This window comes from Monodelphis domestica, chromosome 7, assembly GCF_027887165.1.
Source record: "Monodelphis domestica isolate mMonDom1 chromosome 7, mMonDom1.pri, whole genome shotgun sequence".
Lineage (NCBI taxonomy): Eukaryota > Metazoa > Chordata > Mammalia > Didelphimorphia > Didelphidae > Monodelphis > Monodelphis domestica.
In genome coordinates, this window is record NC_077233.1 from 25,785,064 (window position 1) to 25,807,569 (window position 22,506).

General features: G+C 41.8%; 1 protein-coding gene across 1 annotated transcript; it reads right to left on the reverse strand.

The window, feature by feature from the left end:
- Positions 1-5,555: 5,555 nt before the first annotated feature.
- Positions 5,556-14,307, reverse strand: PSMD6 (proteasome 26S subunit, non-ATPase 6). Its single transcript, XM_001363365.4, has 8 exons — positions 14,020-14,307; positions 12,647-12,852; positions 11,236-11,381; positions 10,563-10,782; positions 10,344-10,452; positions 8,611-8,779; positions 5,978-6,055; positions 5,556-5,821 (listed from the first exon to the last, which is right to left on the reverse strand). Exons 1-8 carry the CDS (start codon positions 14,162-14,164, stop codon positions 5,725-5,727), a joined length of 1,170 nt encoding a protein of 389 aa, XP_001363402.1. The 5' UTR covers positions 14,165-14,307; the 3' UTR covers positions 5,556-5,724.
- Positions 14,308-22,506: the final 8,199 nt, after the last annotated feature.

Sequence of the window (22,506 nt, forward strand, 5' to 3'; positions counted from 1 at the left end):
GCTTTCTTTGTTCTCAGCCTCAACCACACAGGTAAAGCAGTACCTCGGTTTTCTGCTAAATACTTTTGAAGGGCATTTTCATATGGAAAAAACAATTTTTAAGCATGAGTTATCTGACCATCGTTTTACTTTTTTCACCCCCTAAATTTTTTACAAAAGAAACAACAAAAATGGGGTAGGCTAAGAAATATAGCTCTGTACTAGTGGGAAATTAGCCCCAGTCAATTCTTGGACATTGATTGACAGCAGTCTTCATACAATGTCCCTTCTCTTCTGTGTGGTTTGCTTTCAGGTGGTGGAAATCTATTTTCATGTTAGCCTGGGCTTGGCAATTTTTTTGTTCTTTCTTAAAGCCTCTAAACTTATCTGCCTGCATACATACTCCCTGTAAATAAAATCTCTAAAACCGTAGAATCAGTACTGAGGCTGCTCCATGAATTCCAGAGTGGCAAAGACAGCTATACCAAATTGGAACTAACAGACTTGAACCATTTGTTGGAATCACAAGGGAAAGTTTTTAAAAAATAAATTTTCACCAATAGTTTTGGTTTTTACATTGTGCAGCTTTCCCCATCATGGTTTCCCTGTATCTCGGGTCAGAATAAGAAGCTGAATGAGAATTTGGGGGAAGTTTTGTGCAAAAGTCAGCAGACTACACAGAAAAAGTCTAGGAACTCAAATGCATAATATATAGATAGAAAATCAACATATTTTATTTTTAAAAGCCATAAGTACACACAGTAAACACCCCCAAAAAGAAAAACATTCAGATATCTTCTCTGGTACAAAGAGAGGGCCATAACATCTGACATGTATGTTGCTGATCAAGGGGGTGCTATATCCCTAAGCCCCACAACAGGGAAGGATACCTAAACTCCCTGGCCTGTCCTCTCCCCACCTCCTGGAGGCACCCCACAAAGAAATATTGAAAACAATCAGCAAAACCAAAGAGTCACCTGCAAAATCTGAAGACAGACGGGCAGTTACACCATGGGATGTTCCCAGTTCGGCCCAAGGACTAGGTGGGCAGGGTGGCGGCTTTCCTGCCGCTGCTTCTGGATAATTAGGCAATGCTCCCATTTTTTTTGTTGTTGCTTTGAATTTGCTTCTCTTGGAGACTGTGTGAACTGTGATCTTGCCTGTTTGTCTAGGTTTTCCCAGGCCTCACATTCATCATCATCTTTGTCCCATGACCTCATTTCTTAATCAGTGGGCACCATCTTTTTGGTTTCCATTTCTTTGCTCTCACAAAAGGTGTTGCTTTAAGTATTGGGGGGTATATACATATTTGGGAACTTGAATCAGTGGCCTCCTTGTGGTATAGGCCTAGCAGTGGAATCTCTTGAGTCAGCAGATAGCAATGACTAAATTCAGAAGTGTACTAAACATCTTTTTGGGGAAGGCTCTCTTTGTCCAAGATGAATTTGGTAAACAGCTTGCCCATCTTGGTTGAAGAACAAAGACCTGTAAGCTAGAGCATGAGGAAATTTAGTGAATGTGCTAGGCACAGTTTTTAGCTGTAATGAAATCTTGATAAATGGCAGCTAGGAGACTTTGAGAAAGAGGCAGACATTTAATTTTCCAAGGATTACTTATTGACTTTTGCATAACAAACACTTTCAGAACCTAAATTGGGTCTGCCTGTTTCAAGCACTATCTTAAAAATCTGTGCACTAGGATCTGAGTCATGGCCTTTGGCTTACGTGGAATATCTCACGATGGTTTATGAATGTTTTCCAGACAAGCTATGATCTCTTAAAAAAGCATGATTAACAAGAATAAGTGTGAGTCTGAGAAGAAATGGCACTCAGAAACACATTTTGTTGTAATAGTTGTTTTTCAGTAGTGTCTGAGTCTTCATGACCCTGTTTGGGATTTTCTTGGCAAAGATAATGGAATGGTTTGCCATTTCTTTCTCTAGCTTATTTTACAGAGGAGGAAACTGAGGCAAATGGGGTTAAACGATTTGCCCAGTTACACAGCTAGAGTCTGAGGCCAGATTGAAATCAGTCTTCCTGACTCCAGGCCTGACAAATTAGGAAGTAATCTAGCAAGATTAATCTTGCTAGATTAAGTCTATCCTTTTTGAAATGATAACGAAAAGAATCTCAGTCTAGAAGCAGGCATTTAATTTACAGCTATTTCTCACTGACCCATTTCCATTTTGTATGGCATCAAAGCAATGGAGACTTTAGAGAATGTGCTATGTTTCATTTCTGAGTATTCAGAGAAAAACAGCCAAGTATATGAAGTGAATCTCCTCTTTTTGCCACCTTATAGTGGGAAGATGACCAGGCATCTGGGCATTCACAATGAAACTCTGTCATTTCTCAGGAGTCTTTTTGGAAGGCCACTATGACATGAATACATGAAAACCACTTGGAGCTGAGCAGAATATTGAGGTTGGCTCCCTTCTGGGGCAACCCTCCTCCTTTCCAGTGGTCGGCATCCCTCCTCTCTTAAACCTGAGGATGAAAACGAACCGGCTGTTGTTGCAGTTACTAGGAATTCAGTTCATTTGAGTCATTAGGTTATGTCTCGGAAGCCTCATTCTCAATTTATGATCTTTTCCGAATAAGGAAAAGGAAAATGTTCCAAATGAGGAAAATCAGCTGATTTTCCTTTTCCAATTCAGAGGTTTAATGCAAGTGCTCCCCTGTTACCTGATCATATTACAGATGAATTTGAATCAAGCTGACCTTACTTAGCCCAGATCTATAGGAAGAGTTCCTCTTCATTAAGCTGTTAGGGCTATTTACTTCAGTTTTCCATGAGAGAAAGAGATGCCATGGCCTGTCGATGCCAGCAGCTTGGCAAGCTCAGTAGCTGCCCTTTGTGACACTGCCCATCCACACACACTGGACACACCAGGGAGCAACAGCTGGTGGACACCTGGGAGGACTCTGGGGGTCACAAGGGAGGCCCAGGCAGCATCTGCCCATAGAAGAGGCAGGTTCAGAGGGTCTTGCTGGTCATCTCCTGCCCATCACCGCCTGGGTTGGAGCCCTTTTCTGTGGCCTTGGAAGGCAGGCAGGCTGACAGCCCTGAATGGCAGCATTCCTGGGGGTAGACATGCTCAGGGGCATTGTGGTCACACCTCCATCGGGTCCACCAACCACTAACTTGGGGGAACGCCCTGCTTGTTATCAACTAGACCACTAAGGGAACGCTCTGTCCAAGAAATGGCACGTGCTGGGTCTTTGGCATGGGAATGGTGCCAGGGAGGGAAGACGCATCGTTTTTAAGAACTAACCTGGACTATGGGCAGTTGAGTGGGAAACCAAAGGAAGTGGCCACTGAGGTTCTCTTCTTGGAGCCTGAAGACTGGGGCACTGCAGGGCCAGGTCAGGCTGTACAAAGGGCTCCCAACTGCTGGCCCAGTTGGGATAAAGGCAGAAAATCTCCCCAAGGAGTCTGTTTATGACCCAGCTAACTTCCATAGGGAGTTAGGACCTGTCAGCAACCAGCCTCCTTTGTGGTGTCGGAGGCTCTTCTCCAGCAAAGGCCAGGCTCTGAGGTAAGTCATAGCCACTCTGGATGCTCAGGAGATCCTGTACCAAAGTCCATTACTCTGTCTGTTCCGGGAGAGGGGGGCCCTGAACAAAGCTTTTTCACAATTGGGTGCAAACCATCCCCTGATTCACCCCATTTGGTTCAATTTTTATGCCTCCTGGTATGGATAGGGCCATCTGTCTCCCTAGCCACAGGCTGCTCACTAAACAGAGCACAATTCCAGGGTCCTCTAGACCCTTTGTCTGCTACTCCTCCCACGGTGGCTTTCAGGCCCCTTCCTGCCCCTCGGCACCAGGCCTCACAGCTGCCCCTGGCCAATGCTCATACAGTATGTGAAGCACTGCCTGTGTTCTCTCCTTCAGCCCTCTCAGGCCTGTGGCAGCTAGGCGGCTGCTCACTTCATTCTTGTGAATTTTAGATTTTCTCCATTTTGCTTAGTCTTAGAATTCTAGCAACCAGGAATGTATACACCCCTACTTAAGGATTAAGTGTTGAGGAGGATGGCCTATGACCAACATGTGCTAGCAAGTGACAAGAGACAACTGACAGATCCCCTGGGCTGTCCTAAGTCAAGCTTAAGCTACCATTGGTACATGTGAGATGCAGGAAGTGATATAAAGAATGGTCTATTTATTTCACGTCATTTCCTCTTTCTTGGGTTTTCTTGCTTGGAGACATTGGGCTCACTCGCAACGTTGGTCTCTGTTGGCAGCGTGAGGAGCACTGGGCGGCGTTTTGGAGTGCTTGCAACTCGTCGGGTTTTGGTGTTTGCAGCTTGTTGGTGAGGTGACTGATTCCTCCTTTCCTTGACCTCCAACTTCTATCTGGCTTGCCAGAGCAGTTCAATTCCCTTTCTCTCTCTTCTTAATTTCTTCCCTCTATTGTAATTAAACCATCTTAAAAAATCCCAAACTATTTTATTGGGATTGAATTTTAATCCCTGGCAACCACTAGTATAATATATTTAGTCAACAACCCTAATTTTTACCCCTTACAGTCTGCAGATGAGGGAATGGACAGAAACAAGTGAAGTGACTCATCCAGGGGCACACAGTGAGCCTTGAGGCTGGATCTATTTGGATCTTCTTGATTCCAGGTTCTAGGACTTGGTTGCCTTAAATTCCCCCCAAGGATCCATCAAGGCTCACACCATTCATTCCCTTTGGAGAGGATGATGATGCCCTAAGAATTCATTGGTCCAGGGCAGATCTAAGGCACAGTCCCTAAATTCAGATTTTCCCAAGAAATGTCAATCCTTAACAAATGCTATTTACCTTCCTTCAAGTAACTGTCCAGATAAATAGCACTCAATGTAGTGTTAAAACCGCCTTCTGTCAACAGAGAAAATACTTGATGCATCCCCAGGCAACAAACTTAGAAGGCTTTTTTAATCACACGATACCTCTTAGGGTAGCACCAAGCTCCTAACAGCCTTATTTCATGGAGATTTCAAAGAGGTCATTGGAAGCCAAGCTTACAACATATGCTGAGGAGTCAAGGTGCCCTGGCTCCTCCTGAGCCACCCAATCTGGAGAAGAGGAATGGCCAATTATCTCCTCTAGAACATAGCAACAGAATTCCCTGTATGCCTTACTTCATTATTCACATCTTTCACTAAAATAGGTTCAATACCTCATGCAGGGGGTAGTTTCAAACCTATTTTTACCAACGACTCCTTAGGGGCTGAGCAATGTTTCACCTACAGCCAAAAAGGCCAATGGAGGCCACCTCCAAAAGCACCAGATCTGGGGGTGGGCTGGCCCTTACCAAAGAGATAATCGAGTCCAACCCCATTTTAGAGGCAAAGAGGCTGAGGCCAAGTGAGAGACCCAGGGTTTGAACCAGAATCAGGTTATCTGACTGAAGATGTAAGGCTGAGGGGCCTTTCTAGTAGGAATTAGTTGCATTTGGTTTTAGTAATGGTATCTTGTTTTTTAAAAAAAACTCTCCTTATGCCCACATTTGAAGGGGAATGGTTCTATTTAGCCTATTAAACTTAAAACATACCTTTCAAAATATCAATAGACAAACACTCAAAGGAATTCTGAAACCCAAAATGTATGATTTATTTTTTACAGTTGAATTGTTTACATAATGAACTATAAAATTTCCAAGTATTTTATCACTGAAGATTCCAACAAGATCGTTAGATTTCCAAAATGTTCTTATAAATGATCCCAGCTCCTTGTATGTCAATGCTCTTCTGAAGTCTTACATATTAATGACCCTGGAAAGTTTCTGAACTCGATTTAGCAACAGATCTCCCTTCTTGATAGTTTCTTGGTACTGCCAATTCTTGCTATCTGGTCTGTTCAAAAACAAAAATAACCTTTTTTCTCATATCATATATCATATCATATCATATCATATTATGAAAACAGCTTTTTGTCATTAAAAATGACCTGATTATTCTCTACAGGTCATGGAAAACAGAATCTGAACAGAGCACAGAAGGGCACATTACCTGTTGGTCTCCACAATTTCATTGACTTTATCTATTTTGCAGTGAAGTCTCCCGGCTGCAATAAACCTAGAAAGTTCCCTGGTGGAGGAAAAATGAGCATGAATCCAGAGTGCTGACATTTCTTAAAAAAGTGACTGCACTGTATCAAACAGGACTTTCCTGATTTAATTTCAGTTTGTAGCATCAAGAAAAGTTGCCTTTAAAACTATTTGAAGAATGACAATCTTCAATCCTGACCCCCTTAATAAACTCTGTTTGGAATAGCTAAGGAAAAAGACCACATAAAAATACTACATGCTTCTATGTAGACTACACACCGTGACTGTTATTTCCAACATACTTCAGCCCCCAAAGGGCCCACACTTTGCCGCCGCTTCTCTAGTGGCCCCATTTCCTAACATACTAGCTCATCTCACACAAACAAGTGGCAATACAGGTTGGTCTTCACAGTGAAGACCCTTTGTAACAGTAAGAACTTTCTCTGAGGTATTTAGAGTCCAGGAATTAAAATGGACTTCAGAACAATGTTAAAAATGAAGGTGTTGGGGGCAGCTGGGTGGCTCAGTGGATAGAGAACCAGGCTAGGAGACGGGAGGTCCTGGATTAAAGTCTGGCCTCAGACACTTCCTAGCTGTGTGACCCTGGGCAAGTCATTTAACTCCTCTTTACATAGCCCTTACCACTCTTCTGCCTCAGAACCAATACACAGTACTGATTCTAAGGCAAAAGGTAAGGGTTTTAAAAAATTAAATTAAATTTTTGAAATGAATGTGTCTGTGGTGAAGGGAGGAATTTCCCTGGTAGGCTAAATCTGCCCCCACAGGAATCAAACACAATCATATTGGGGTGGGGAGCATTTTATAATAATGTTTTGTCCCATTCTTACATTAGAAAAAAATCTAATTCCTCAAACATTATTCAAATATTACAAAACTTTAATACTAATATTTCTATCACTGCATTTTCTGGATAACTTATTTTGAATCACACTTTAAACTCTAGCTAACATCAAAAGGTCAGCTCAGAATGGAAAAATTCACTTAGAGATATTTTTCTATGCTCAAAGCACATAGGGAACAGGATGTAGAGGAACCTTCCCTGTGGCTAGGTTTAACTGTCACCATAACTAAGTAACCCAGCACAAATCAAAAGCAAAGCAAAATCAAAAGCAAAATCTCTCAATAGTTTCAATTCAGGAAGAGTCAGAGCCACATAAAAAGCAAAAAACTAAAAGTTAACTTGCCACAATTCAAAGTGACAAATGATAAAGAGATGCTCTCCTTCCCACTCCAGGAAAGTGGCAGAAAAATGCTTGCCACTGCCCACAATCCCTGTCCAGCCAAACCCCTGCCCCTTCTCCACTAACCCAAGAGTTACCAGGTTCCTTTTTACCATCAATTCATATTTGTATCTCATTTTCATTCTTACTGAAAAGCCAGTGTCTTCTAGGTTGAAAGGAAAAGCTTTGAACCCCAAGATATACCTCACATCTCAACCTGTTATCAACCAAAATTCCAAACTGCATCAGGGAAATGAGCATTACAAGCAGCGTGTTTGTAGAACATGGCCAAGAGCTGAATTATAGGAAACACTAAGGAATCCGTTTCTCATTCAGTTCTCACTTGATTTTCAGAACATATTTTTAGTAGGCAAGGCTCACAGGACCACCTTGCTCTAATAAACAAAACGAAGGGATTTACCTAAAGTAATGAAACCAGTGCATCACTGAGAAGGAAGCCAGGCCTCCTAATCAGGCTGGCACTGATTGCAGGGAGAAGCTCTCTAAGGGATGCCTATGGCTGGGTAGCACTAGAATTCATTATGCCCTTCTGGCAACTAACACGAATACCATGAATAGTCCTAAGCCCATTTATAAAGCACTGCCCTTTCTGAGTATTCTCTAAGATGATCCTCACAACAGCCCCATGAGGTAGATGCTATCGCCATTCCCGTTTTACAGATAAGGGAAAAAGTGAACACAGGTGAAGTGACTTGCCCAGGGTCACACAGCTAGGAAGGGTCAGGAAGGCAGCCTTAACCCCAGCTTTCCTGAATCCAAGCCCAGCATTCTGCCCATTGTGCTATCCAGCTATATTAAAGTCTGATGAGTTTTCAGGACCACAGCCAAGTGTGTACTGCAAGAAAGGAGGGAGAGAATTACTAGAGAGGCAATGTGATTTAACAGAGAGCTGATCATCTAACACTAGGGAGCCATTGAACACAAGTCTGAAACTCTCTGGAATTCAATTTACTTGTTTATAAAATTGGAATACTAACAGCAGGAGTTGTTCTGATTCATTGTTGTTGTTTTTCTTTTTTTTAGTCTCCAAGTAGTAGTAGTAGTAGTAGTAGTAGTAGTAGTAGTAGTAGTAGTAGTAGTAGTAGTAGTAGTAGTAGTAGTAGTAGTCTCTCGGTAACCGAGGATGACTTTGCTTTTGTGCGTTTTCATCTGTTTTTTTAGTCTCCAAGTACTAAGCAAATTATTTTAAAAGAACCCATTTTACATTTTTCTCTCAAAATTAGAGGCAGAGAGATAATTGGGCTTCAGAAGCCAAAGGGCACACATGATTTTAAACATTTCTGACTAATTTGCAGTGAATGGCCTTGGTTCATAATATAGTAGTCTTGCTTACTGATCTATGAACTCCACACCAACTCCAAAAGCTTCTGCCATATAGCCAAGTGTCAGTGATCTGTATGACTCCAAGAGCTGGCTATACGCGTGGATTCTCATCTCTCGAACATAGTATCGATAATGAGGAGCAAAGAGCCAATCTTTTTTCATCTCCTGTTCAACGATCGCTGGAACAAAAAGAATCAGATATTGTAATAAGTCTAAGTGAAAAACAGGTACATGAAGCAAAAAAGGAGGCCCAGTACTTCTGATGACCTTCATGCCTGTTGGCTGACGGAGCAGCAGGAGGAGTATAAGACAGCAACCTGTGTTTAGTTTGGTTGGGGAAAAAAAAGGAGGCTCCGTGCTGACACTGTCTAAGCTTGTAAGAAATAAGCTAAAAGCATCTGTGGGTCCCAGAGCTCAGAACACACACTTCAGACCCAGCCTCCAAGATGAACCAAGTCTTACTAATGGGCAGCCTCCTCCAACTATTTGGATGAGAAGAACAAGACCAAGATCTGAACACTGTCTTGTTCCAATTCAACATTTTTACTTCATTCAAAGACTGGTTTCTCTGGTAGCTTAAGCAACTCAAAATTCTCTAATTCAGCTCCTGATTCTTACCTCCATGGAAACTAATGGCACAGTAGAGTCAAAGAGCATAACAGGAGGCTGAATTAGTGAGAATAAGAGGTAACATTTTGAGGTGCCTGGCAGGCAGCACATGAGAATAAAGTCTGTCTCCCTTGTCGATCAAAATCAAATAAGTCAAATTGGGATGAATCTCGTAAATTGGTTCAAACAAGTCACTCATTTGTCTGATGTCCTTTCACACTGCTCCTGGCAATCGGCCAATGATAGGGGACAGCTAAGATTCACTGCAACCAGAATCTTAGCTCTGGAAGGCACGGAGAAATAATTTTCTAAATAAAGAAAATGAGGCCCAGAGAGGTTAACTTACTCACCTCAAGATCACACAGTTAATGGCAGAGACAAAATGAGGCTCAGTGCTCTGTTAATTCTAATCATCCTACCTCTCAATAACATCTTGCCCACTGATAGCAATTAGAATTTCATGAAACCTGACAGCAAGGGAAGTGGCAAAATATAAAAACCAATGAAAACTAAGAAACACCACAGCATCTGAAGCTATTCGATAAAAGTAAAAATCCCCACACCATTATAAACTTTAAGGATGAACACTATCTGGAGGAAGAAATAAAACTACTTAATACAACTACAAAATAATTTTACCCCAAGTTAACACAATACATTGCTCAAATTCAATGAGATTCTTTGCTTTGAGACCTATATGAATACTATGCCTATGCTACAAACACAACAGATAAGTGGCTAAATTAATGTTTACTGATGGGTAATTTTTATAGTATTATTCTTGAATATTATTTAAAACCTAACATGTTTCAAAGCAATATAGAAAGCCAGTCTCAGAATAAATCAGAGTTCCTTCAACCTCCCCACCAAGACTCAGGACTTCCCCTTTTCTTTCCCTCAAAAGGCATATTAATAACCAGAATTCTCTCAATAATCTAATTGTGAGTCTACTGCCACTTCCTATGGGCTCCACAGTCTCTACTACATAAAAGTAGAACAAAGATTCCATAAAGATTCATAAAGAAAATTGCAAATTCAGGATTCTTTGGACCCGTCATCTTAAGGTGGCTGCTTATAGAATTAACTAATAGCAGAATGATGGTACATGACCAAAATCAGTAACTACATTCTTACCCAATGACTGGAAGAAGACTGAATAACGACATTCATATAGTGAAAAGAGGTACTGTCGAACTGTGGGCAGGCTGTGCAAGACTTCCAGGATTTCTGCTCCTTTAATAACCTAAAAAGAGTAAAGCAAACTTATGCTTTACTGACCATCATTAGCTTTTTTTCAGATTTGAAGGGAAAGACATTTTACAAAATCTTTTAAAAGCAGGCATTCTCATTTACCTTTTCCCTGAGATCAGGTCTTTCTAAAGCAATCATGCTGACGTAGACAGTGTATGTTACAAATGTTTTGTAATCCATAAGTTCATAGGATGTAAATGTTGAAACGGTGTCAAGGAAGAGTTCAGCAGCCTGCTTAAAATCCCTAATAGCTACACAATAAAGACCTTGATACACCTTTAGACGATTTCTCCTGTCCCAGTCACCTCCTTCTTCTATTAGGCTTAAAAAAAAAAATTAAGAGATTATAATCCACTAAGAGATTTTAAAAGGAGAAAATAATTAATAGTTCCACAATGGCTGCTAAAAGTTAAAATTTATGCCACCTAGTCTAATTAAGTGAGCACCTTGGAAAAAATATTGACTCTTAAAATACAGTATAAAACAAAGATAAGATTCCTTCTGACTACCAGTCAGAATCTTAATGGTATAAGTTTATTAAGCTTCTGTAGAAAAAGTGGGTTGGTCTCATGCTTCTGAGCCTTACTTTTATTAGTTTCATGTAAAAGAAAATAGGCAAGATTCCAGAAAGTGAGAGCTCCATAACCTCTTCTACACTCCCACCATCCCACTCCCTGCTTCCCAATAAAAGCATGGTCACTTTTTCAAACCATGACAGAAGAGTTGCTAGTTGCTAGATGGTAAACCCAATATAGCCTCCATGTCTAACTGATACCTTTTGGCTTTCTCAGTGTTTCGTGTGATGAGATCATTATCCATATAAAATAAGCCAATTCTTAGGAGGTAGAATACGATATCCAATCGGTGACCCAGAGCCACAGTTTTGTCATATGTCTTGCGAAAGGCAGTCAAAGCTCCTTCCTGTCAAATAGACCATTAATCTAAGGTTATAATCAAACACTGACTAGGCATGCATTATAAGAGCAAAAAATGAACAAGTTTATCATGACTTCAAAGTCAAAGATATCTTAACCACCGTGTATAATTCACAATTCTGACTGACTTTTTTTTCATACTCTCAGAATTCTCAAAATATGCTGTGTTGAAAAGTGATTCTTGAAAAATCACCAAACAAAGAGTTGGGTCACCAACATAACATTCCGGGGTAATGCAGATCAGACCTTTCCATCTCCGGGTCCCACAAAGACTGGTACATGGAATTTAAAGTGACACTTTCTTAATAGTTGTCTAGCTCTGTAAGACCAACATTATTGTTGTTATGCACAAAGCCCCAGACATGAACAGGGATTACCTATCTTACCCTTAAGTAAAAGGAAAGGGGGCTGCCGTTTTCTCCAAAAAATAATACTTAAAACACATTTTTTTAATGTATTGTTTCTATTTTATGGTCTTGACATAAACTATGAATTCATCATGAGAGAATATGGCAATGCCCTGGAAGAAGCACTGGACTTAAGAATCCAGGGTCTCTTGAGCTGGATTCCCAGCCCTGCCTCTTATAGCCAGGATGCCTCTGGCCAAGTCATGGACTGTCTGGGCATTGGTTTCCTCACTGACACAATAAAGGGATCAGGTTAGCTTACTGGGACAATCTTTGACTCATAGACTATTTCCACTACAATTATTTGAAACAATTTGGCCCTTACTAATTTATTTTGCTAACTTTTGCAAATACTCATAAGGCTTTATATTATATCCATCTCCTGCCCAAAGGTCTAAGTAAATTTTGAATAATATACTAAATCTCAAAATAAAATGGTATAGTTAAAATAATTGGATGGGGGGGGGGGGGTTAACCAACACCTAAAACTGTCCACTTCCCAATAACCAGGTGTGAGTATGTCTCTATTTCTCTTAAAGTTTTCTTGTGTGAAACTTCTACCTCATCAACTTCCTATGTGCCATGAAGTTAATAATAGTCTTTCTACTCATTTCTTTCCAAAAAACTGTGTTGGACCCAAACAGATACCAGGTAAAATCACTTTCTTTCACACTGTAATATCCATATTCCAAGTGTTTTCAGACAGATCCCTATTTGCTAACACTCTTATTGGCATCATACACAAAAAAATTAGCCTGTGGCTCAAAGCAGATGCATATTTTCAGACAATCTGTTTTAAAAGATCACCAATTTTAAATGACAGAAGAAGGACCTTTTCACTGACCTTGTCTCCAATGCGACACAAGTACTCAGCCTTGGCCATCATCGCATCCCGGATTTCACTCTCCCCCAAATTTTTTTCTGCATCTTCTAGTTCATCATCCAAGCGTTTCAACTCTTCTTCATTTGCCTTCTTCATTTTATTTAACAGTTCGGTATCCATCTGCCAGTCAAGAGACTTACATAAGGCTTCATAATAAGGGGCCATATCTGAAAGGGGACAAGGGAGAAATTCATTAGGGATGCTGCTTATGGACTTCCAAACCCTAAAATCTAAAGATGTCCACTGCAAGGGAATGTGGATTTGAAGTCAGAAGACCCTGGTTCAAATCATGGCTGGTTCTGTCTCTACCTATATTCCCTTAAACATATCAACTTTCTTCTCCTCTATAAAAGGAGAAGATTAAACTGGGAGACCTCTGGGATCTTCTCCAGCTCTATGATCAAGGGAGGCAACCAGGTCAACTTAATAAACATTTATTAAGTACTAAGTTAAATGTGTTAAACAGAGGGGCCCCCAAACTAAAATACAAGTCAGGTGCTGCCCTCCAGGATCCTCCATTCCTTCACTGGGTCTCCCTCATTTCACACAATGAGATGGACCTTCTGGGGAAAATGTAGGTTCTTCTCAGGTGTCTGGGAGAAATTCTTTCTGCTTCCTTTTTGCCCAAACAAAAGTCTAAAGAGTGTGGGTGCCAGGAGGAGGAAGGTTAGCTTGGGGAAACGTCAGCCAGAAGCCAGACCCCCAGCTTGCTCAGGCAGGGAGAGACATATTTGGGATTACATCTCCTGGGAACTCGCTACAGCTGGGCCCGGACTAATCGGGAAGGAGAATCTCGAAGGTTGGCTCTGTCAATCCATCAGTTAACAAACCCTGTGCCTGTCTGGGTCGGCAGCATCTGTACAAGGTAGGCTGGCCGAGACGCCAGGCCTCAAGTCTCCCCAAACTGCAGCCCGGCCTCCGTTTGCTGCCTCCCAGCTCCACTGCCGCATCTAGAAGAGGATTATCGGAGCTCCGCGCCTCAGTTTCTCCATCTGTCAGTGACAGCGCGCGCGCCCGCACACCTGGGCGGAGCCAGGCCTCAGGAACTGCTGAGTCAGGAGTGGCCGAAGCCTGAGCTGGGGGCCTCGGCGGAGCACCGGGCTCAAGTGACAAGGCCAGACCGGGGACCTCGGAGGAGCCCTAGGCTCAGGATACAAGGCTGGGCCGGGTTAGGCCTCGGGTGAGTCCCGGGCTCGGGTGACAAAGCCAGGCCGGAGCCTTCGCGCCAGGCCGGAGACCTGGGTGACGGGTCAGGCCGGGCTTTGTGCTTGGGTGACAAGGCCAGGCTGAGGGCCCTGGGTTTAGGGGCCGGTGCGGGGCGGGGGTTCGCTCACTGTTTTCGCGCACGGCAGCCATGAGCTCGTCACGCACGGCCGCGTCCCCGCGGTGCTCGGGGAGGCTAAGCAGGAAGCGCAGCTGCGCGATGCGCAGGTCCGGGTTCTTGGGAAGACCCTCCTCCTCCAAGTTCTCCAGCGGCATCGCAGCGGCGGCTCCCGGGGCTCCACAACAACCAGAACAAACACCGAGGCAGTGGCGGAGCCGGGACCTCCACTGACCGCGGACGATACAGGAAGCGGAAACGGAGAGCGGCCCTACTTCCGGGCCGAACCTTGTAGCCTGCAGCGACTCCTGCAGGGAATCGCCGGGACAGCGTAGGGGCCGCTCGCTCCGCCCCGGCCCCCAGCCCCCAGGCGGAGTTAGGATAGAACTTTACCCCGCAGCCAGCTTACCTGCGCTGGGGGTACAAAGAAAAGCCAACGAGTCAGTCTCTGCTTCCAGGAGCTTTCAGTCCCATTAATTCACCTTACACAAGACTCTTGCACTAGCCCCCTCCTCCTAAATCCCCTCCGAGTGGGACCCCCTAAAGGCGACAGGGCAGTCTGCCAAAAGGCAGTGCAGAAGCTACAGTCTTTTACCCCCTTGAGACTCCGCAGCTCACCTCCCAGCCTTCCTCCAGACCCAGCCCCCGACCCCACCACCTGCCCAGCCGCTGGTATCTGGGGGAGCTGCTCAGTATGTCTGGAGGGCGCCCCCGACCCCATTGCATGGAGGCTCACTCCACCCATCAGAACTGGCTCCTAGGCTTCCCTGGGAGCTTGAAGAACCAATGGCATTGGCCCCATTTTTCAGATAAGAAGTTAAATGACTTGTTCAAGTTCACCCAGCTAACAGCGTCGGGACAAGAGGATGTGAGTTCCAATCCTGCCTTTCTCCTTACTACCTCCTTGACTTATGGAAGGCATCCACTCCCCAGAAGTTGCCATCTACCAAAATGAATGGAGTCGGAAGACAAGTCATATGGCTGGAAAGGGATGGGAGAAAGAGGGGCGCGGTAGCGGTCTTGACAGTCCTAAGCATTTGGCAAATGACACCACCAACAGGTTGTACAGCTGCTATTCCTGCACAGAACAAGAATCTGGACTAGAGATGGTCTTTGAAGTGCCAAAGATTTCATGATTTCATTTGTCTTCCTAAGGCAGCAACCAAAGAGAAAGGTCATTCCAACAGATGGCGCTTTATTCATTTGTCTTTAAAATTAAATTTTCTCTGCACTTCGGACTGTCCCTCCCCCCAATCCTGTATGAAAAGAGATGATGCCTCATAAACATGAATAAAAATTTACCTTTAAAAGGTCTTATTTCTTGTCTAGCATTACATAACCCTACCATGTTTTAGTGGGGTTTCTGGTAGAAATTTGACCATCAATATCTAGGTCAGTCAGTGAGTTAATAAACATTTATTAAATACTTTCTATATTCCAAGCATGCTACTTGCTAGAAAGACAAAGAAAGGCAAAAAGACACTCTCCAATGTCAACTCAAAAAATCCGGGAATCTGTCCTTCAGGCCAACAATTCAATTAAATTGGGGGAAGAGGGGACCCACTAATGCAGCTTGTTTACTGAGAGTGATCAGAATAAATAGATTTGATCTTGTTCCTCAGGAAGCTAGTAATGCAGTAACGATCAGACAGACAGACAGACAAAAAAAAGCTCGAGAGAGAAAGAGAGACATAGATAAGACAGATGATACATCCCTAGAGATATAGATATGATAAGTGGATATAGATGATAATGCTAGAGAGAAAGGATGATAGAAAGATAGAGATAGAGATTTATGACTGAGAGAGCTAGATATAGATGGTAGATATGACAGACAGACAGCTAGATGGACAGATACATATGGACAGACAGATGAATAGATGGATAGATAGACGGGTGGACAGACAGATTGATGGATGGATGGATAAACAGACAGATAGATTAATGGATGGATGGATGGAAAGACAGACAGATTGATAGATGGATGGACAGACAGACACAGACAGACAGAGATAGAAATGTCCTTAAAATCATAATTCAGAAGAGACTTAGAAGAAGTATGGGACAGTAGAAACCAGAAAGACCTGAATTTGAGTCCCACCTGATATCTACTGTGTGATCCTGAGCAGATGCAATTTCTTGATGTTCTAATCAAGATTCTAAATTGCATAGAAGGTGTTGAGCTGCTTTGGCTCATGAAGGAATCCCCTGTCCCAGTAACATTGTGGATTTTATTCTCTACCCCTACACAGACAATTGTGATAAAAGGAGAAATAGAGGCAACATGCTCTGAGTCCAGAGGAAGGAAAGCTCATTTCATTGCTGTAGCAGGGAATCAGGGAAGTGATTTCTCGGTGATTAAGTCTCTGAAAGCACCATTGCCTGGCATGCCCATTTCTGGGCTCCTCCTCGACTCTCCAGTTGATGGATGATGCTCACATGGATATACATACTTTGGTGTGTTTGTGAAGAAGTCAATTTCACTGGATCACAGACGTCCCCTGACTCAATAAATTTGATTAAATGCTGCCATATTTCTACTTAAGGAAATTAGAAAGTCGTTTCCAACATGTCAGAATGACAAGAGGATAGGCTTGCCTATGAGAATTGTCCTGAAGCCAAGACAGCTGGTGAAGTTTGTGTGTGAACTGACCCTTATTCTTAGAACTGGCCTTTCAGAGGCTATTAGGACAATTTGTAATGAGATCTTTGTCATCTGATGTATTTGGCTCCTAGAAGACCACTAACTGAACTGGTGCCAGAGAAGGCCCAGCTGAGGCTTGGCACCGAGAGCTTGGGTGATTTTTAAAAACTGACATCACTTCAATAGGGACTCAGCTGTCCCCCACACAGAGGATCAGGGGTATAGGTGTTCCCAGATTTCCAGCAGATGAATGAGATTTTGAGTGAGTGTAGCTTAGGTGAGGAAGCCAAAGTATGAATGAATTAGAAAAAAGGGAATTCTATTCCTAACAAAGGAGGGAACATGACTCCAGGGCATATGCAAAGAATCAAAGGCCAACTAACATTAGCCACCCAAAAAGCTCCTGTTTCTTTGTTTCATCCCCCTCCCCAAATAAGTGAATTGCACAGTATTTTTTTGTACTTATATAGGACCAGGAATCTAGAGCTGGAAGGGCCTCAAGACCATCTAGTCCAACATCCCTTATTGTTGAAAACATTTCATTTTGACTATCACCCACTATTTTCATGTGTATCGTAGTTTTATGTTATAATAATTTTTTCTTTCTAAATAAGACTATACTCATATAAATCACCTAAATTGTACCTATTGACGAGGTCCCTCCTTCCTTTGCTTGGATTGGACTTTTACCAGATCCTCCTTTTAAGCCATCTCATAATTTCCAAATCCTAATGTTCTTCTCTGATTCCATCATCCCCTGAACGCACTACCCCTGATAAACTTTTCAGCTTTTTAAAAATGTACTGTCTTCCTCCATTAGACTGTAAGCTTCTTGGGGGCAGGGACTTCTTTTGCCTTTCTTTGTATTCTTAGCATTTGGCAAGTGCTAGGTACAGAATGGGTATTTAATTTTTTTAAAATTTACCTTCTATCTTAGAATCAATAATGTGTAAATTGGTTCCCAGGCAGAAGATCAGTAAGGGCTAGACAATGGGTGTTAAGTGACTTGCCCAAGGTCACACAGTTAAGAAGTGTTTGAGGTCACAGTTGAACCTAGGACATCCTGTCTCCAGACCTGGCTCTCAATCCACTGAGCAACCCAGCTGCCCCTCAGTAATTAATTATTGACTGTATTTCACCCAAGGAATATCCCTCCTCAGGATCCAACAAGTCAGACAAGTTGCCTAGATCTATTTGTTTTAATTTTGTTCTTCCATCATGGAAAAGTTCCCTTTTCCCCCTCACACAACCAATATCCTCACTCTGACTCTCATGAACTTTCCCCTGCACCCATTTCTGCCTGTTACTCTTTCACCCTGATTCCAGTCTCTCCTCTCTCCAGTGAATCCTATACTCAGCTGCCAAAGCCATCTTCCTAAAGCATCTTCTGTGGCTCCCCATTAACCTCTAAAACAAAAATATTCTTCTGTTTGTCATTTCAAAGCTTTGCAATCTGGCTCCAGACTACCCTTCCAGACTCATTTCACATTCCTCTGTTATACATTCTCTCCACTTTAAATAAAGTGGTTGGGCTCTTAGTCTTCTGATTTGGCATTTCATCTCCTGCCACCATGTTGTTCAAAGTCTGTCTCCCACATCTAGGATTCAACCTTTTGCCATAGCCTCATCGATTTCCCAAAGCCTTCAAAACTCAGGTCCATCAGCACTTCCTAAAGAAAACCTTTCTTCAACCCCTCAGCTGTTACCACCCAAACTACCCATATTTCCTTATCTGTGAACCTGCTGAATTTTCCAGTTAAATGTAAGCACTCTGAAGGCAAAGACTGCTTTGATTTCTATTCCTTGAGCCCATCACAAGGCCACTAGTAGGTGTTAATAGTTGTTCAATCATCTCAAGTATGTCCAATCTTTGTGTCCAAATTTGGGGTTGTCTTGGCCAAGATATGGAAATGGTTTGCCATTTTCATTTCCAGCCCATTTTATTGATGAGGAAACTGAACCAAATGGGGTGAAGTGACTTGCCCAGGGTCAAACAGTTAAGAAGCCAGATTTGGGTTCAGGAAGATGGGTGCCCTATCCCTGGTACCACTGAACTGCTTCTACCTGCTTGTAAAATAGAATGCAGATTTCTTAGGATCACAGAATCAGTGAGATCTAGAAACAGCTTTAGAAGCCAGTGAATACTTTCCATCTTCCTTTTACAGATAAGGAAACAGGTGGCAAAGGTTGAGTGAGATGCTCCCCGTTGGATAACAAGTAGATATTTGAATCAGGATTTGAACCCAGGTCTTCCTGACTCCAGAAGCAACTTTCAACGGTATCCAGCTATTTCTAAAAGGTAACACACTCATCACTAGGTTATGAGAGAAATCCAAAAGTGAACTGAAGAGATTGATTTTGAATGACAGATTGCATCCTGTAAAACGAATGGAAGGGGCAGAAAGGTGGCACAACAGAGAGAGTGTCAGGCTGAGAGTCAGGAAGACCCCAGTTCAATTCTGGCTACATGACCCTGGGTAAGTCACTTGACCCTGTTTGTCTCCCTTCCTCATCTATAAAATGAGCTGGTGAAGGAAATGGCTCCAGGATCTTTGGCAAGAAAATTCAGATGAAATCACAAAGAATCAGACATAACTGAACAACAAAAAAGATGAATGTAGAAGGTAAATGAGGTGAAAGGAGACTTAGCCTTAAAGCAGAAGCCTGGGTTCAAGTGCTACCTCTGGTGGATGATATCTGTGTGACCCTGGGGAAAGCACAATGTCTCAGGTTCAGGCAACTGTCTTAACAACAGAAGGTGCTGAGTCAGTGCATTGGAAGAAGGAATATCCTCAGTAGAGGGTCTCCTATACCAGGGAGACCATCAGCTTAGGACCTGTCCCTTTCCTTTGATTGTAGACTTTGAGGACATCATTTGACAATTATTTAGTGATTTTCTGCCTTGTAGTTTCAAAAAAATTTTTTTTCAATCACTTTTTTAAAGGATTTCCATGTGGTTCCTTCAGTATCATTCATCTGCCCATCAAAATATTTATCTTTCATCATTTCAAGATCCTCAAATATTTTCCCTTTGATTTTAACCTCATTATTTCTTAGAAATTTATTTTTACATTAAAAAAAACCTTAAACATTTTGATCCATTGATTTAATAAAACATTTCATTTAGTCCAGTACAGCATTGTTAGGAAGAGAAGTTTTCTCAGGACTAATACTTGACTTTCTCCATTTTTCTTTCATGGAATTCTTTTTTTCTTCTCCTTCTCCTCCTCCTCCTCCTCCTTTATTTCTTTCCTTTCTTTCCTTTCTTTCTCTTCTTCCTTCTTCCTTCTTCCTTCTTCCTTCTTCCTTCTTCCTCTTCCTCTTCCTCTTCCTCTTCCTCTTCCTCTTCTTCTTCTTCTTCTTCTTCTTCTTCTTCTTCTTCTTCTTCTTCTTCTTCTTCTTCTTCTTCTTCTTCTTCTTCTTCTTCTTCTTCTTCTTCTTCTTCTCCTCTTTTCCATAACTCCTTCCTTCTTCCTCCTCTTACCTTGTCTTAGTTTCTAAATTATTTTTATTTTTAAATATTTTTCCATGTTTACATAATTCATTTCCTTTCCCTCCCCTCTTCTGTCCCTACTCTCAGAACCAACAAACAATTCCACTAGGTTGTACAAATGTACTTGATACCTATTTCCATATTATTAATTTTTGCTATAGAGCAATTTTTTTAAAGCCAAAGCCCCAAATCACATACTCATATATACATGTGATAAGTGATGTCATATATTCTTCTTTTGCATTTCTACTCCCATAGTTCTTTCTCTCAATGTGGATAGCATTCTTTTACATGAGTCCTTCAGGAGTGTCCTGGCTTATTGCATTACTATTCGTGGTAAAGTCTATTACATTGGATAGTTCCACAATGTTTTACTTTCTGTGTACAATATTCTACTGGTTCTGCTCATTTCATTCTGCATCCAGTTCACATAGAAATCCTCCAGATCATCAGTCCGTGAAGCACAATAGTATTCCATCACCATCATGTACCACAATATGTTCAGTCATTCCCCAATTGAGGAAAACCCCTCCAATTTTTTGCCACCAAAAAGAGAAGGGCTATAAATATTTTTGAACAAACATTTTTCTTTATTATCTCTTTGGGGTACAAACCTAGTAGAGGTATTGCTGGATCAAAGGGTATGTAGTTTTTAAAAAACCTTACCTTCTGTCTTGGAATCAATACTGGGTATTGGTTCCAAGGCAGAAGAGTGGTAAGGGCTAGGCAATGGGAGTTAAATAACTTGACCAGGGTCACCCAACTAGGAAGTGTCTGAGGTCAGATTTGAATGCAGGGCCTCTGGTCTCTGGGCCTGGTTCTCAATCCACTGAGCCACCTAGTTGACCCTGTGTATGCATTCTTTTAAAGCCCTTTGGGCATGTAAGGGTTAAATTACGAGTTTTGACAAAATAAGAGAGCAGCTTTTAATAATTAAATTTTAATGAGAATCTATTAGAGTTGTAAATTAATATTATCCCTCTAAATCAAGAGAAAAGAAAACTTCTAGTAGCTTTTTTTTTAATTTTAATTTTTTAAATTTCAAACATTGTTCCTTGGTTACAAAAATCATTTTATTTCCCTCCCTCCCCTCCCGCACCCCTTCCATAGCCAACTGCAGTTTGACTGTGTATCGTGTAGTTTGACTGGGTATCACATGTGTTCTTGATCAGAACCTCTTTCCATGTTGTTGGTATTTGCAATAGGATGTTCATTTGGAGTCTATTTCCCCATTTATATCTTCTAGTAGCTTTTAACTATTAATAATTTAGTTTAATTAAAATAAATAGTAAAAGAATGTAGTAAAATGAATATAGTAAAGGAGAAAAATATAGGAAAGAGGTAGAGAAAGAAAATTTCCTAAAATCTATACTAGTTATCCTATAACTATCTATAATTACTCCCTAAAACTGCCTATATCTACCTATAATTAACAACCACCCCACAAAGTTTCAACCCAATCAAAAACCAACCCAATCGGTGTTTAATCCAATGCCAATTAGGTCTGTCAACAAAGACCAGCCACCTTCCAAAAAGTTTAAGAAAGAAAAAAACCTAACAGCCCAAACCAAAAGCCCAAAAGGCAAAAGCCAAAATGCCCTCTCAGTAATCTCAGGCCCACCTTTATATTCCAGCAACTAAACGGCAACCACCAACCCAACACACCACCAGCAACCAACCCCCCAGAGACTAACTCATGCCCAGCAGCCTGGCAACTGCCAGATTGACCAACTGACCCTCACCCCCCCTTTTATACCCTCTTTGACCTAACTTCCTATCTATATTGTTCCTCCTTCCTGTCTCTATGGTTTCTTCTTCCTGTCTCTATGATTTCTACTTCCTGTCACTGTGGGCTGGTTAATTCCTCCATATCTCTATGGTAAGAGAACCTCCAGGTTCCCCGTTAAATTAAAAAAGGAATAAAGAATTCCTTTTTACAGGCATAATTCCAAATTGCCTCCCAGAATGGCTGGATCAATTCACAATTCTACTAGCAGTATATTAATGTCCCTACTTTGCCACATCCCCTTCAACATTCATTATTTTCCCTTGCTATCATGTTAGCCAATCTGCTAGGTGTGAGCTGGTTCCTCAGAGTTGTTTTGATTTGCATCTCTCTGATTATCAGAGATTTAGAGCACTTTTTCATGTGCTTATTAATAGTTTTGATTTCTTTCTCTGAAAATTGCCAGTTCATGTCTCTTGCCCATTTATCAACTGGAGAATGGCTTGATTTTTTTGTACAATTGATTTAGCTTCTTATAAATATGAGAAATTAGACCTTTGTCAGAGGTACCGTCTGTCTTAGAATTGATACCAATTCTAAGGCAAAAGAGTGGTAGGCAATTAGGGTTAAGTGACTT

Excerpts from the sequence above, each read along its gene's own strand:
- PSMD6 (XM_001363365.4), bottom strand. The coding sequence starts at position 14,164 with ATGCCGCTGGAGAACTTGGAGGAGGAGGGTCTTCCCAAGAACCCGGAC. Across the intron at positions 12,853-14,019 it reads GGCTGCCGTGCGCGAAAACA|ATATGGCCCCTTATTATGAA; the intron begins GTGAGCGAACCC and ends GTCCCCTTTCAG. Across the intron at positions 5,822-5,977 it reads GAAATTGTGGAGACCAACAG|ACCAGATAGCAAGAATTGGC; the intron begins GTAATGTGCCCT and ends GTTTTTGAACAG.